The sequence below is a fragment of the Loxodonta africana genome, chromosome 26, assembly GCF_030014295.1.
Source record: "Loxodonta africana isolate mLoxAfr1 chromosome 26, mLoxAfr1.hap2, whole genome shotgun sequence".
In the NCBI taxonomy this organism is placed as follows: Eukaryota; Metazoa; Chordata; class Mammalia; order Proboscidea; family Elephantidae; genus Loxodonta; species Loxodonta africana.
This window is the reverse complement of record NC_087367.1, coordinates 11372489-11388119: the sequence shown is the minus strand read 5'-3', so window position 1 is coordinate 11388119 and position 15631 is coordinate 11372489. Positions and strand designations below refer to the sequence as shown.

The window sequence follows — 15631 nt, the reverse complement described above, 5'->3', positions numbered from 1 at the left end:
ATATTAATAAAAAATATTAATTAGAGCCAGTTCCAAAATTTAAAAAAAAATTTGTTTTTTACTTCAAATTTATTCTGATTCACAGTGACCAGATGTGTTGCAGAGGAGAACTGCTCCATAGGGTTTTCTTGACTGTAATCTTTACAGAAGCAGGTCATCAATCTTTTCTTCCACGTTGATGCTAGGTGGTTTTGAGCACTAATATTTAGGTTAGTACCAAAAACCAAACCCATTTTCATCAAGTTGACTTGATTCCAACTCATAGTGACCCTATAGGACAGAGTAGAAGTGCCCCACAGGGTTTCCAAGGAGCGCCTGGTGGTTTCAAACTGCAGACCTTTTGATTAGCAGCAGAGCTAGTCAAATGTAAACCCTTTGAACCACCCAGGCATTGTCCCAGAATTAGCCCCCAAGAAAGTGCACTGAACCTGCTGGCCAGGTGTAATGAAGGACTGAACATCCACCCACGTGTGCCCTCTATAATCAGTTTGAAAGATTTCCATTTCTTTATTCAAGACAATAAAATATCAGATAGCTTCTTAAGGAAATGCTTGTGAGTAAAATATAGAAGATATAATTTTCATTGTTCTTCAAGAAAAAATGTTTGTTTAGTTAATTGACTTTAATGATTATAAGCTCTTTGGTTTCAAAAATTCTCCCTGGATATGTACTTAAGTCTATTTAATTTTTAAACTGTCTTCACTAGTCCTTGATCCTGATAACAGCACTCCTGTCACCCCTTGGTAGGTAATCTTTTCTGCCATTGGTTTGTTTTGATTCTCTCTCTGTAATTTTTTTTTTTTAAACAAAGAATAATGTTGGAAATAATTGTCTCTTCTCCCATCCCCTGCTTGTATGACACAAAAATTCTGTTATGTCCTTAGCAATTCTGGTTTCTGATATGACATTATTTCTCTCTCCTCCTTCAGCTTTTCTTGTGCAATGACCTCAATACCGCTCTGTGGGGAAGTATCTCCTTGGTTTCAAATAAAATTAGCCTTTAATGATTTCCAAATATAAAGCTCTCGAGAAACCAGCAACATTGAATTGATGAGCCATATGGACTGAAGATGTGAAAAGCTTAAAATTTATGTGGGCTTTTATATCCCCCTCTAGGGTTTTTTTTTTTTTTTTTTTTTTTTTCACTGTATTAAAATCTGAGTTTTTACTCAGTAAACTCCACCTCTATCCTGAAACTATTATGTTTTTATTAAATACTCTACTGGTGAGCCAATCAACAGGAAAGACATATCTAGAAAAATATTTTTACATTTTCAAATGAAATATTACCCCAAATTCTCAAGTTCTTGACAATTCTGAAACAGGGAACAGCATTCTATATAGCAGGACTGAGAAGTTCAGTGATATAAACAACACTGAATGTCTGCTTTCCTTCCTCACAGGAATAGAACATGTATGCATAAATAATAAAAAGGCAGCAAAACAGTGTTGAAGCTACCATGGCCCGGTTACAAGAAAAATCATCATGGCCCATGATCAGGAGCCTATTCTGTCCTTAATAAACATATATAAATCGCCCTGACAGTAATGGCAGATAAGCCTGCTCCCGGGGGGGGGGGGGGGGGATTAGCACCTAAAAGCCATTATTCCCTGACTAAGAAAACATTAACCGCTGCCTTTTTCTTTATCCTTTTTTCCTCTGAATTCATTCCAGTTTTTAACGCTCTCTCAGGAATGAAGCTATGTCTACTATTGTATATGTCATCCCTTGATTAAAAAACAAAATAAAACAAAACAGGACATTGAAGGTGAACATTTTTTAAAGTTCCAAATCGTGTAAAATGCACTGTCACTTACAGAGATTTAGCTGAATGGGGAATCTGGAATTAGCAAAATGTCACTGAACAAAGTGTCTGGGGGGACAGCAGATTGACAATAATGTCCAAAAAGAAGCATCCACCAGAATATGTTTCCTGGATGAAGTGTTTGTAGAGAAATTTCAATACCCAAAACATCAAACCAGTTGGCATCAAGCTAATTGCCAGGCATGACGACCTTATGTGCTTCAGAGCTCAACTGTGCTACACAGGATTTTCAAGGCTGTGGTCTTTTGGAAGTAGATTGCCTGCCTTTCTTCTGAGGTGCCTCTAGGTGGATTCGAACCACCAATCTTTCAGTTAGTAGTCAAGTGCTTAACCATTTGCTCCACCCAGGATTCCAGAAATGCAATACCAAAAAAAAAAAAAAAAAAAACTGTCGAGTCAATTCCAACTCTTAGTGACCCCATAGGACAGAGTTGAACTGCCCCACAGGGTTTCTAAGGAGCAGCTGGTGGATTGGAACCGGGAGCCTTTTGGTTAGCAGCTGAGCTCTTAACCACTGCACCACCAAGGCTCCAGAAATTGCAATATTTAAGTCAAATCCTTTTACCTAGACAGATAACAAGAGCAGTTATTTTAGGTCAGTTTTTTTTTTTTTTTTACCCTAGTGCAGAACAAAATAATCCCCCAGCCTTACATCCACTTATTACTTCACTTAAAGTTATTGAGTATGTGGTCTATGTGTCAGGCAGGCACTGTGCTAGGTAATAGAGAAATGGTACTGAAAGAAGACATAGTCCCTGTCTTCACAAAACTCACAATCTGTTGGGAGAAGGCAGATAAAAGAAGAAAGAAAATAAGTGAATAGATCTTAACAAAACTCAGTAAAATACTATGAATTTAATGAACGGGGTGTTGTGTTAGTAAATATGAAAACAAGGCAGATACCTGAGTTGACACATAATCCTGATTTGAAGGATGAAGAAGAGAGCCACGGGAAGAACTGGGAATGGAGAGATAAAGGGGATTCCAGCAAGGGGAGAACAAAGGCTTTATGGTGAGACTTAAGTGTGGTTGGAGGGCAATGAGCAAGTGGGGATAGTGGCTTAGGTGATAGGAGGGGAGTCAGGAGCCAGATCGCACAGGGTCTCCTGATAGTACTGGGAGCCATTGGAAGGTTTCAAGCGATTGTAAACCAGGTGTAAGGACATCCATCATGGGTAGTAAAATAGAAGGTCAGTAAAAACGAGAGAAACCCTCCACGAGATGGATTGACACACTAGCCAAAGCAATGGACTCAACATTCCAATGATCATGAAGATCATGCAGGATCGGACATGGTTTCATTTTATTATACTTATGGTTACCTTGAGTTGGAGCTGACTTGACTAATAAAAACATTAAGTCATGAGTCAACATGTATGTGTGCATGTGTGTGTGGATCTATGTGCGTGCATGTATATGTGTGCACGTGTATGTCTTTAATTCTCTGATATGTGTATATAGATTGGAGAGGGCTTAGACTAGGGCAGTTGTAGCAGAAATGAATAGAAACGGGCATAATAATTTTGCAGATGTAACCTGAAGGATTTATCACTGATGATGTGCAGAGTGAAGGAAAGGAGGGAAAAGTGCTGAAACTAGCTTTCCAGGTTAAGTGATCTGTCTATATGGTGAATGCTGTCCAGTGTAGCACAAACACCCCAGCATACACACATATTCAAAACACACAATTCCAGAATTTTTGGTCAGCTCAAGTGATCAGCTGAAACCCAAAGACTCCCTATTTAAGCTTGCTACACAGAATTTGTAGAACCTTTCCTCAGCCTAGTCCTAGGAAACCTCTCCCTTGAGATATTTCTGACTTGCTGTAAATTTTAATAAGAAATCCTCACAGATTTCCTGATTCATGGGTGGCTTCAAGTAGCCACTAGAGTGTTTGAAAAAATCAAATTCTAAACTTAAGCATTAATCATAAGTTCCCACTGCTACCTTTGGAAAACTTTTATGTGCTATTTAAACTGAGGATGACCTTTTTTATTACCATGAATCACCGGCTTTCATGAGATCTTTGACAAAATGTGATCCCCCAAACATAATCACCCTGATGAAAAGCCACCAGGTAAAGGTAAAAACCAAAAAACTAAGCCTGTTGCTTTTGAGTCGATTCCGACTCATAGTGACCCTCTAGAACAGAGTAGAACTGCCCCATAGGGTTTCCAAGGAGAAGCTGGTGGATTTGAACTGCTGAAGTTTTGGTTAGCAATTGAGTTCTTTACCACTGCACCAGCAAGGCTGTAAATATATATATATATATATATATATATAGTTTATATTTATATCTGTAGATAGATTTATATCTATAGATAGATAGAGAGATTTATATGTAAATATAAAGATGCTGGGAGGAAGCGGAAGGAAGTAGGTGGGGTAGGACATGGTGGTGGTATTTGTGGAGGGAATGTATCATTTAAGTGAATCATCAGTGGTTACTTGGCTTGCATTCCCATTCATCTTTAAACCCAAATAAGAACATGTTGGTTTCCACTACTGAAAAATTTCTACCTCCCACAGAGCAGAGGATAGAGTCTAATTTTTGCTGTAAGGTCCTGGCAATTTCCATAAAGAGTAAATGGGAGACTAATTTGCTGACATGCTATTTTATATCTTGCTCTTCTTTTTAATTTTAAGAAGATAGCCAAGCAGTTGTAGTACTTTGTTTCAAAGCCTTATTCTTGGCGGAAAGTGAAAGTTGCTGGAAAACAATGCCTTTTTCAATCTTTTTGTAAGTCTTAATATACAAGGATCCCCATGTGTCTGTCAGTTTGTCATACTGTGGGGGCTTGTGTGTTGCTGTGATGCTGGAAGCTATGGCACCAGTATTCGAATACCAGCAGGGTCAGCCATGGCAGGCAGGTTTCAGCTGAGCTTCCAGACTAAGACAGACTAGGAAGAAGGACCAGCAGTCTATTTCAGAAAAGATTTAGCCAGTGAAAACCTTATGAATAACAGCAGTTTGATATAGCACCAAAAGATGAGGCCCTCAGGTTGGAAGGCATGCAAAAGACTACTGGGGAAGAGGTGCCTCCTCAAAGTAGAGTCGACCTTAATGACATGGATGGAGTAAAGCTTTCAGCTTCATTTGCTTATGTGGCATGACTCAAAATGAGAAGAAACAGCAGCAAACATCCATGAATAATCCGAGTCTGGAATGTAAGAAGTACGAAACTAGGAAAATTGGAAGTCGTCAAAACTGAAATGGAATGCATAAACATTGATATCCTAGGCATTAGCGGGCTGAAATGGACTAGTATTGGCCATTTTGAATCCGACAATCATACGGTCTACTATGCCAGGAACCACAACTTGAAGAAGAATGGCATCGCATTCATCATCAGAAAGAACATTTCAGATCTATCCTGAAGTATAACGCTGTCAGTGATAGGATAATATCCATACCCCACAAGGAAGACCAGTTAAAATGACTTATTCAAATTTACGCACCAACCACTAAGGCCAAAGATGAAGAAATTGAAGGCTTTTACTAGCTTCTGCAGTCTGAAATTGATCGAACATTCAATCAGGATGCGTTGATAATTACTGGTAATTGGAATGTGAAAATTGGAAACAAAGAAGAAGGATCAGTAGTTGGAAAATATGGCCTCGGTGATAGAAACAATGCCGGAGATCGCATGATAGAATTTTGCAAGACCAACGACTTCTTCATCGCAAACACCCTTTTTTTTTACCAACATAAACAGCGACTATACACGTGGACCTTACCAGATAGAATATACAGGAATCAAATCGACTACACCCGTGGAAAGAGACAATGGAAAAGTTCAATATCATCAGTCAGAACAAGGCCAGGGGCCGACTGCGGAACAGACCATCAATTGCTCATATGCAAGCTTAAGTTGAAACTGAAGAAAATTAGAACAAGTTCACGAGAGCCAAAGTACAACCTTGAGTATATTCCACCTGAATTTAGAGACCATCTCAAGAACAGATTTGACACATTGAACACTAATGACAGACAACCAGATGAGTTGTGGAAAGACATCAAGGACATCATACATGAAGAAAGCAAGAGGTCATTAAAAAGACGGAAAAGAAAGAAAAGACTAAAATGGGCGTCAGAAAAGGCTCTGAAACTTGCTCTTGAACGTCAAGTAGCTAAACCAAAAGGAAGAAATGATGAAGTAAAATAGTTAAATAGATTTCAAAGGGTGGCTCGAGAATACAAAGTATTCTAATGACATGTGCCAAGAGCTGGAGATGGAAAACCAAAAGGGAAGAACACACTCTGCATTTCTCAAGCTGAAAGAACTGAAGAAAAAATTCAAGCCCAGAGTTGCAATATTGAAAAATTCTATGGGAAAAATATTAAACTACCCTGGAAGCATCAAAAGAAGATGAAAGGAATACAGAGTCACTATACCAAAAAGAATTGGTAGATGTTCAACCATTTCAGGAGGTACCATATGAGCAGGAACCAATGGTGCTGAAGGAAGAAGTCCAAGCTACACTGATGGCAGCAGCAAAAAACAAGTCTCTAGGAACTGACAGAATACCAATTGAGATGTTTCAACAAACAAATGCAGTGCTGAACGTACTCACTTATCTACACCAAGAAATTTTGAAGACAGCTGGCCAACTGACTGGAAGAGATCTATATTTATGGCTATTCCTGAGAAAGTGATCCCACTGAACGTGGAAATTATCGAACAATATCTTTAATATCACATGCAAATAAAATTTTGCTGAAGATCATTCAAAAGTGGCTGCAGCAATATATTGACAGGGAACTGCCAGAAATCCAAGCCAGATTCAGAAGAGGACATGCAATGAGGGATATCATTGCTGATGTCAGATGGATCAGGGCTGAAAGCAGAGAGTACTTGAAAGATATTTACCTGTGTTTTACTGAATGCAAAGGCATTTGACTGTGTGGACCATAACAAATTATGGGTAACATTGCAAAGAACGGGAACTCCAGAGCACTTAATTGTGCTCATGAGCAATCTGTACATAGATCTAAAGACAGTCGTTTGAACAGAACAAGGGGATACTATGTAGTTTAAAGTCAGGAAAGGTGTGCATCAGGGTTGTAGCCTTTCACCATTCAATCTGTATGCTGGAGCAAATAATCTGAGAATCTGGCTATAGGAAGACGAACAGGACACTTGGATTAGAGGAAGACTCATTAACAACCTGTGTTATGCAGATGATCAAAGAGCTCAGCCTTCAGTACGGATTACACTTCAACATAAAGAAAACAATATCCTCACAACTGGACCAATAAGCAATATCATGATAAATGGGGAAAAGATTGAAGTTATCAAGAATTTCATTTTACTTGGATCTGCAGTCAACACCCATGGAAGCAGCAGTCAAGAAATCAAAAGATGCATTCCACTGGGCAAATCTTCTGCAAAAGACCTCTTTCAAACAAAGATGTCACCTTGAAAACTAAGGTGTGCCTGACCCGAGCCATGGTATTTTTGATGGTCTCCTACACATGTGAAAATTAGATGATGAATAAAGAAGACCGAAGAAGAATTGATGCCTTTGAATTGTGGTGTTGGAGGATACTGGACATACCAAGGACTGCTAAAAGAATGAACAAATCTGTCTTGGAATAAGTACAACCAGAATGCTCCTTAGAAGCAAAGATGGCAAGACTATGTCTCACATACTTTGGACACGTCAGGAGGGATCAGTCCCTGGAGAAGGACATTATGCTTGGTAAAATAAATGGTCAGTGAGAAAGAGGAAGCCCCTCAATGAGATGGATTGATATAGTGGCTGCAACAACAGGCTTAAGCATAGCAACGATTGTGAGGACGCCACATTGCTCATAGGGTTGCCATGAGTTAGAACCGACTCAATGGCACCTAACAACAACACCACCTAACAACAATTCCCAAGGTGTTCCAGAAGGGAAAAGATGAGAGCAGAATGCCTTTGAGGGCTGAAAAAAGAATAAGAAGAGATTACTATCTACTGAGAAACAGACGGATACTGGTGGGATTCAGGGGTACTGAGTATCAGCGTTCTGCTTTCTGGTGGGTTCAGGGAAGTTGAAAAGACCTCAGAAAGAAATGGTGAAGGTAAACCTAGAGAGGTTGGACAATGACATTGAGCCCCACTTAAGACAGGGGCAATTTAGACTCCACGCAATTCAAAGACAAACTTGAACTACTGACTTCTCAGTGTGGACCACAGCAGACAAGGAAACAGGGGCTCTGAATGACCCAGGGTAAATGGAGTAGGTACCAACAATGACAATGATTGAAAATTTTGCAAACTCAGAAGAAGGGCCCAAGGTCTGCTTTAAATTGGTATATGGCCAATTAAGAAATGTGCCGTGTCTTGTACACTTGAGTATGTGGGCTAATATTCATACAATAATTTTAATAATACTTGCTGAAAGAAGGTTTTAAACAATTGCCTTAGAGGAAAAAAAAATTGTTATCCTCCAAAGTTGGAAATTCTAAAAGGGAATTCTTTTCTTTCAGGTCACAAGTCAAACCTCATCAATGGCCTATAAATTCCCAATGAATTCTTAGGTGCCAAAGTTGCTAAGATCACCCATCCAAGGAGATATTGGTAACTTCACCATGAAGATGGTGTCCATTACCAGAAGCAGAAGTGTGAAAATATAATGTGACATAAGCTTAGAAATGATAACCAGAGCAGTCAGCTCTTGCTGAGTTTTTCTTTATATCTATCAGTCATTGTTCCTTGAGTCTATAAACCAAGCTACATCCAATAAGTATTTATTAACTTCTTGACTCCTTGCTTCCTAACATAATTGGTGGTAGTAGATGGATGCACAACCACTTAAGTAAATAAAAGAATGATGTATTCCCTGGAAGTTGAATATACTATCTACTTACTGAGGTAGGAAGACACTGAAGGACTGAGAGCTCCCCACTGTGGTTCTCACATGGCCTTGTTCCCAGCACCTGTGTCTTTCAAATCTTTTGCACATGGTCTTAGGCCCTACCTGGTTCTTTCCATCCTTTTTTTTTTTGTGTGTGGCAAAATATGTATAACAAAAAGTTTGTCATTTTAACCATGTTCAAGTGTACAATGAAGTGACATTAATTTTCTTCACTGTGTCGTAGAACTGTCACCACTATTTGCAAAAGTTTTCTATCACTCCAAACAGAAACTCAGTACCCCTTAAGCAATAGCTCCCCATTTATCCCCCTCCCCCCAGCCCCTGGTAACCACTGATAAACTTTGGTCTCTATGCATTTGGAGCTCTGGTGGTGCAGTGATTAAGTGCTCAGCTGCCAATCAAAAGGTCAGCAGTTCCCAGTAACTCTACAGGAGAAAGCTGTGGCAGTCTGCTTCAGTTAGGATTACAGCTTTGGAAACCCTATGGGGCAGTTCTACTCTGTCCTATAGGGTTGCTATGAGTTCAAATTGACTCAGCGGCAATGTTCCCTCCTCTGTCAGGTGAGCGGGTTATATAATATCTGTTCTTTTGTGTCTGCCTTATTTCACTCAGCATAATGTTTTCAAGGTTCACCCATATGGTAATATGTATCATATCTTCATATCTCTTTATGGCTGAATAATATTCCATTGTGTGTGTATATATGTATGTATGTACATTTTTTTATTATGCTTATTCATTTATTTTTTGATGGACATTTGGGTTGTTTCCACCTTTTGGCCATTGTGGATAGTGTTGCAATGAATCTATTGCTTTTTATAAAACCAAAGTTGGGTAAACAATACCTGCTAATATACAAAAACACTTCCTTCCTCTTCCAAGAACTTGAAATCTAGTTCAACTTCATTTGACTTCACCCTGCCAAAGTCCTATAAAAATTCTGCCTTCCTTAAGTTTAGACAACTCCTTCAGAGCCTCCTCATGCTTGGCAATTTTGAATAAAAGCCTACGCTCTCTGGTTGATTTTCTTCCTCTGAGAATGAAATGAAATAGCGTGCCAATCCATGCATCAGAGTACCCTGCAGAGCTTTTAGGCAATACGAATCCCTGGGCTCTACCCAGAATTTCCGGAGTCCTGGTGATGCAGTCGTTAAGAACTTGGCTGCTAACCCAAAGGTGGGCAGTTCAAATCCATCAGCCCCTTCTTGGAAACTCTATGGGGCAGTTCTACTCTGTCCTAGAAGGTCACTGAGTTGAAATCGAGCAAGGCTAAAGCATTACTTCTTTTAAAGCTGTTCAGGTGATTCTGATTCAAAGTAAATTTTGGGGTTACCCACATGTAGAAAATAGTTTTGGAAAACCACAAAGAGCTAATGAAAGATATTAAGAGATCTATGAGTCATAGTTTGTGTAATTTGAACTAAAAAATAATTCCCATATATATCTCCACACTGATAGAACTGACTGCGTTTTGGGCATGGGAACCCTCTTAGGAATGGCTGCAGTATATAAACACTTCTCTACTTCACCAGGACCATCTTGTGCCTTACACCAAAATAATTAAAATGGAGGTGTTCTTTGAAAAAAAAAAGGGACCTAATTTCCCAGAAGTCATGCACTTGAAGTTATTTTCAGCCAAATGATGAAGGTGCATTGATTCCTCTTCCATTCCATTTCCCCATGTCTCTGGGATGGGTCTTTACAAGGTTCATCTCAGTTAGGAAACTTATGAACCAGGAATTGAAATTGACATCCTAAGTATTAGATTTAACCAACCATGTTAAATGGCCAAAAATAATCTATTATTGCTTAAAATTAAAAAGTTGTCCACCTGCATGGAAAGCCAGTGCACCAATCAATTTATCTAGAGGCTAAAAAGTAGAATTCGCTGCTATTTATCACCAAAAAAATGTAAGAAAGAAACTGAACAGAAATTGTGATCCAAACAATGACTTCAATATTTTATGAGGCCCTAAGAGACTTATCAAGCCACAAAAAATTAAAATACATTATCATTTCTTCTTGAATTATTAAAGGGCAAAGAAGATGACATTAAAAGCGTTGATCATTTCAGGGGCAAATCGCCAGGCAGGCTGCTTATTAAATGGAATTGCCGTTAGAAAAATTCAAACAAAGAAATGAACTGTGTGTATCAGCTGGAGTTATGCTTCAGTCTTGGTTTTCAAAGCCACCTGCAAGAAATGAGAAAGTCTAAAGCTTCAGCAAAAAAAAAAAAAGGGATAAGGATAGAGGGGGTTTACCTGTCATGGCTTGTTGGTCATCCACAGTTAACTTTAAACTTTTTCCTCGACGAACCACACGCACTGTGTGCCATTCATTATCATTGAGGTTATAGCCGGCAAAAAGGGTCTCGGGACCTTTGCCTGTAGAATATGCCAAACAGTCATTATGGACACTCAGAATCAGTCAAACAAATGAGCCTCACAGAGAAAGAGTGAGAGAAAGAGACAAGGAAGGGGAGAGAGGGAGGGAGAGAGAAGAAAGAAATGAGAGAAGGAAGAGAGAGAGAAAGGAGGGAAGAGAGATTGGCTGGACCAATGTTCAAGCCCATTAGAGTCATAGCAAGCAAGGAAAATGTCAAGTTAACAAACATTCATGTGTGACCATTTAAGAAAGATCTTTATGTATTGATCTAAGACAAGCTAATGGACCTGTTGTCATAAATAGGCACAGTCAATAAGACACTGGGAAACCTCCCAATTCACACACACTTTTTTCTTTTTTGAGGGAAATTCTCTGACTTGTAGTTATCACTTTGCTGTTAAAGGCATGGCTAGCAGCCATGTAACCCCTGACCGAGGGGAGCGATCCAACCGTCGGTCCTTAGCTCATCAATTTCAGTGGCTGGACAACTGGCTGATTAGACTCTAGACAGGAGGCTGCTCAGGGTACTATATTGTGTTTTGGCTGCTCTCCAGCTTCTACATCATGTCACTTCAATGTCCATCATGTTCTCAGTTTCATTTGCCTCTTAAATTTATGGAAAGTTGTGTCTAAACACTAAATCTAAAAACCTCCTCCTAACTAATTGATCTATATGGTACAAATCTTTCTGTGTATGGTAGAAAAAAAAAAAAAATATGGTAGAGGCAGAGAAAATGGGTACAGGTAAAAGTATTGACTCCTAGATAGTGAAGAAGGAAAAACAAACAAACAACAGCAACAAAAAAATCACAGCCAAAAAGGGCCAACTGTTGAATAGGAAGAAAGCAAAAGTGAGATTAACAACGGCAGAGGGCGGAGGCTTTCAGCTAAAGGCCGAATGATGAGGGCAAGAAGCGTAACCAGAAATGTAATCAACTGGGAAAGTAATTAACTGTCCATGAATACATGTAAACCTTTGCAAATGTGATTCAAATTGGTTTGGAACATTCTAAAAAAGTTGTCTTATGGAAATTATTGAAATGACAAAGTTAGGCTATGTCTACCTTCAACATAAATACAAAGCAAGGAACAATTTTATTTTTGCCAGAAATAATTTTAGCTGTTAATATAACTGGACATTAAAAATATCATTTCTACTAATAAGACATTGTGATTCTTTGGTAGAAAATAATGAAAAGCTTTTTAAAGATATGTTATTTGTTGATGGATTTTTTTTTTTTTTCTTCTAAGTACTGAAACTTGCTGGTGCATTGAAATAATAAAGGGCATTCATTGCATCACTGAATTTCATGATTTTCAGTTGATTCAGGATCAACACTGCGGTTCATAATTCCTTCAACCAAATTCCACCAGCAAAACAATTAATATCCAAGGATCACTGGAGGATATATGATAAGGCTGAGATATAAGCCAGGGATGAGGATAAAGGAAAGAAGAAAGATTGGGTAGATAGACAGACAGATAGATAGATGGAAACAACTGGAAGAAACCTCAACAGTCCACCCAGCAGGAGATCACTGTTTGCTCTCAGAGCTGCAGGCCATCTATTCAGCCCCCAGATATCTTTCTTATGGTGTTGCTAATGATACAAGTTCTATCTTCTCGGCTGGGATGTCTCTGGGGCTTAAAATAAGCCAGTGATATAAACTAAATTTTGCAGGAAGAATTACCTCAAATCATTAAACAGGGCCATTATTAAGATTAGGAAACTTTTCTTCTTGTTTCTTTAGAGAAGTTAAAGTATACATCCAGATACACGAATAAAAATGATTCTAGATACAACAATTTTGAGAGCTAGATCACCAAATAACTAAAGGGAGCCTGTTAGCTCAGCAACTGCAGAGATGCTTTGAGACCAAATGTTGAAAGCAAGTTCCAGGATCAAAGGCACCCTTTCTAGTTTCAATAGTGAAGAAAGAAGTGTTTAATAGTTGCCGCGTCTTAAGCATCCTACTGGCAGCAAAGTTCATTCTGTTTTGATGTCTGAAAAGTGAATATACCATTTAAAAGCTATTTTTATAGAAAAGCTTTTTTTCTTCTTAGAAACGTGTGCTTTTGAAGCACCTTCACACCCGTCCTCTTAATTTTAAATGTGTTTTGTCAAAGAAAGGAAGCAAAAGGATGATATCATCATTATACCCCATTCTGGGCTTGATCTTGCAGTAAAGTCATAATGCCTAGTCTATGAAACAACCATTTCCATAACAACAGGCACAAAATGCAATTAAAAGCAACCCTTTGGTTCATAAAAAATCTCTGAGGGCCGACTTCAAGCTCCCTTCTTGCATTATTAAAAATGTGAAAAGATTGGTTTTGGAAGACAAGGCTTTTAAAAATGCATTTAATATTCTTGGTCCAAAACAATGTTACCCGTGTGACATGTTGTGTAATAGAAAGTGCACTAGACGGGGAGATGCTCATCCTTGACTTTCTACTAAGGAAGTCGGGGACTCTTGAATGTTCATAAAATGTCAGGCACTTTATCTATTATTTCACACTTGCATTTTTATCATTTTACAGATGTGGAAATGGAGTCCTAGAAAGCTAAAACTATCTGTTCCAGGGTCACACAGTTAATAAGCGACAGAACCCAGCTCCATCCTTGGTCTGACCTGCTCAAAACCTTCTTGCTTCCCCTCGTATTACGCTACTTCCCAGCTCTGTGATCTTCAGCTAGCAACTTAACCTCTTAAGCTTTCTATTTCTTCATCTCTAAAATGAAGGGGGCAGACGCTCTTTGTCATATCTTCCAGCTTACACTACAGAAGGATCCCACTACTAAGAAATCCTACACACCCTCCACATAAATCCTGGTGGAAGAAAATCTCTGAACAATACACCATACTTCTATCCAGGGAGGCTGAAATGGCTAGTGCTAACGATATGATAGAGCCCTGATGGCGTAGTGGTTAAAAGCTTGGCTGCTAACCAAAAGTTCGGCAGTTCAAATTCACCAGACTTTGCTTGGAAACTGTACAAGTCAGTTCTACTCTGTCTATAGGGTCCTATGAGTCGGAACCGACTCAATGGTGCCTAACAACAACAAAGATATGATGTACAGAAAGGACCACTTGAAGAGGTATCACAATTTGGGACCTGTCTCCACCTGTAGTCAACAGGGTAAACTCTGCTAACACATTCAATTTCTAGTAGCTGAATATTCCTGTCCATGAGTTGAGGGGGTGGTTTAGCTGATCTCTATGGTGCTTTTGAGCTCACACATTCTCACATAAATTTAAATATGTGGAATTGATAAAGAAAGATGGCTCAACTGTTGACATTTTGAGTTTGAGTCATCTGTCTTCTTGCCAAAGTTTTAATGACAAAATTACAGTCACTCAAGCCATTAATGCCTTGAAGTCCTATTAAGATTTCTTTTCTCATGTTTCACCAAAACATGCATTATTGATGCTAACATCTCTCTTCCAGCATTTTTTTTTCATTTCTTTTTTCCTGTTTCATCAAAATATGTCTTATTGAGGCTAACACCTTTCTCCCAGCATTAATGTGAGAAATATTTTAAAGAATTGTTTCAAATTTAGAAGACAACAATTTCCTGTGTTTTGTAGGGAGTTACGATTAATACTTATTTTTATACTTGATTCTTATTGTAACCTACTATTTATTATTTCAGCCACAGGGAGATATATATATATATACACATACACGTATATAATAGTTAAGGAAACAGGTTCAGGAGGGTTGAGTGAATTGTAATAAGTCTCAGAGGTGGTAAGGAGTGAAGACTAATATCTTCCCTCTCTATTGCAATCTTATTAGAATGTGCATATAACTTATTCCTTCCTGGATTATTCTAGGGACTCTATGTTGATACTATACATTTTATTAGACACAAATGCAATTTGTTTAATCTGACTACTAATGCAGTTTTGCTTCTCAAGTCAATATTTTGTAGTTGATTTTTCAACTTTTTTTTTGCCTTATACACCAAATGCAAGAAATTTCTATTTTACAACTCTACCCAGTTATTTAGTGGTTAATTGGCTGGTTTAATTCAACCATTCATTGAGCATGGGGATTCTGATGGGTGCTTCTTCACAGCCATCACCTAGCAAACTGCAGAGCTGATAGGGGGGTAGGTAGGTAGAATTAGTGGCAAGCTGTCTTAATCTTTGTGATGGCAATCTTCTGTATCATTAAATTTTAATATATTTTTTCTATTTCCATGCTATGTACATGTCTTGTAGCTACAGGCTCACTTGCATTTGAATAAAAAAATCTGTTGAGAATGGGCATTACCAATGAGATGTGCAATTGCCCAAAGCTATTTTCTATATTTTAACAGATCGCTGAGTATTCATTTAAACATACCCATAATACACACACAGTTATTTTCAGCCATTCTAAGGACATGGACAGTATAGGTGCTACTAATTTATCACCACGTCTCCAATTCTTTAAGGTACAGTGTTAATTTATCTCTATGTATCAAGTCTGGCAGCTCAGTCTCTACCCTAGAACTTTGCAATACATTGGTTGTAAGTTATTCTTATTTTACCAAAGAAACCAGAAA

General features: G+C 38.4%; 1 protein-coding gene across 19 annotated transcripts in view; it reads right to left on the bottom strand.

Annotated features, from left to right (window-relative positions):
* NRXN1 (neurexin 1) overlaps positions 1-15631 on the bottom strand; it is a 1235746-nt gene that overhangs the window by 617381 nt on the left and 602734 nt on the right. For all 19 annotated transcript variants that reach the window (XM_023557243.2, XM_003417609.4, XM_064277107.1 and 16 more), the window contains one exon: positions 10953-11075. In XM_023557243.2, the coding sequence (XP_023413011.2) occupies positions 10953-11075 (123 nt within the window). The remainder of the gene's footprint in view (positions 1-10952; positions 11076-15631) is intronic.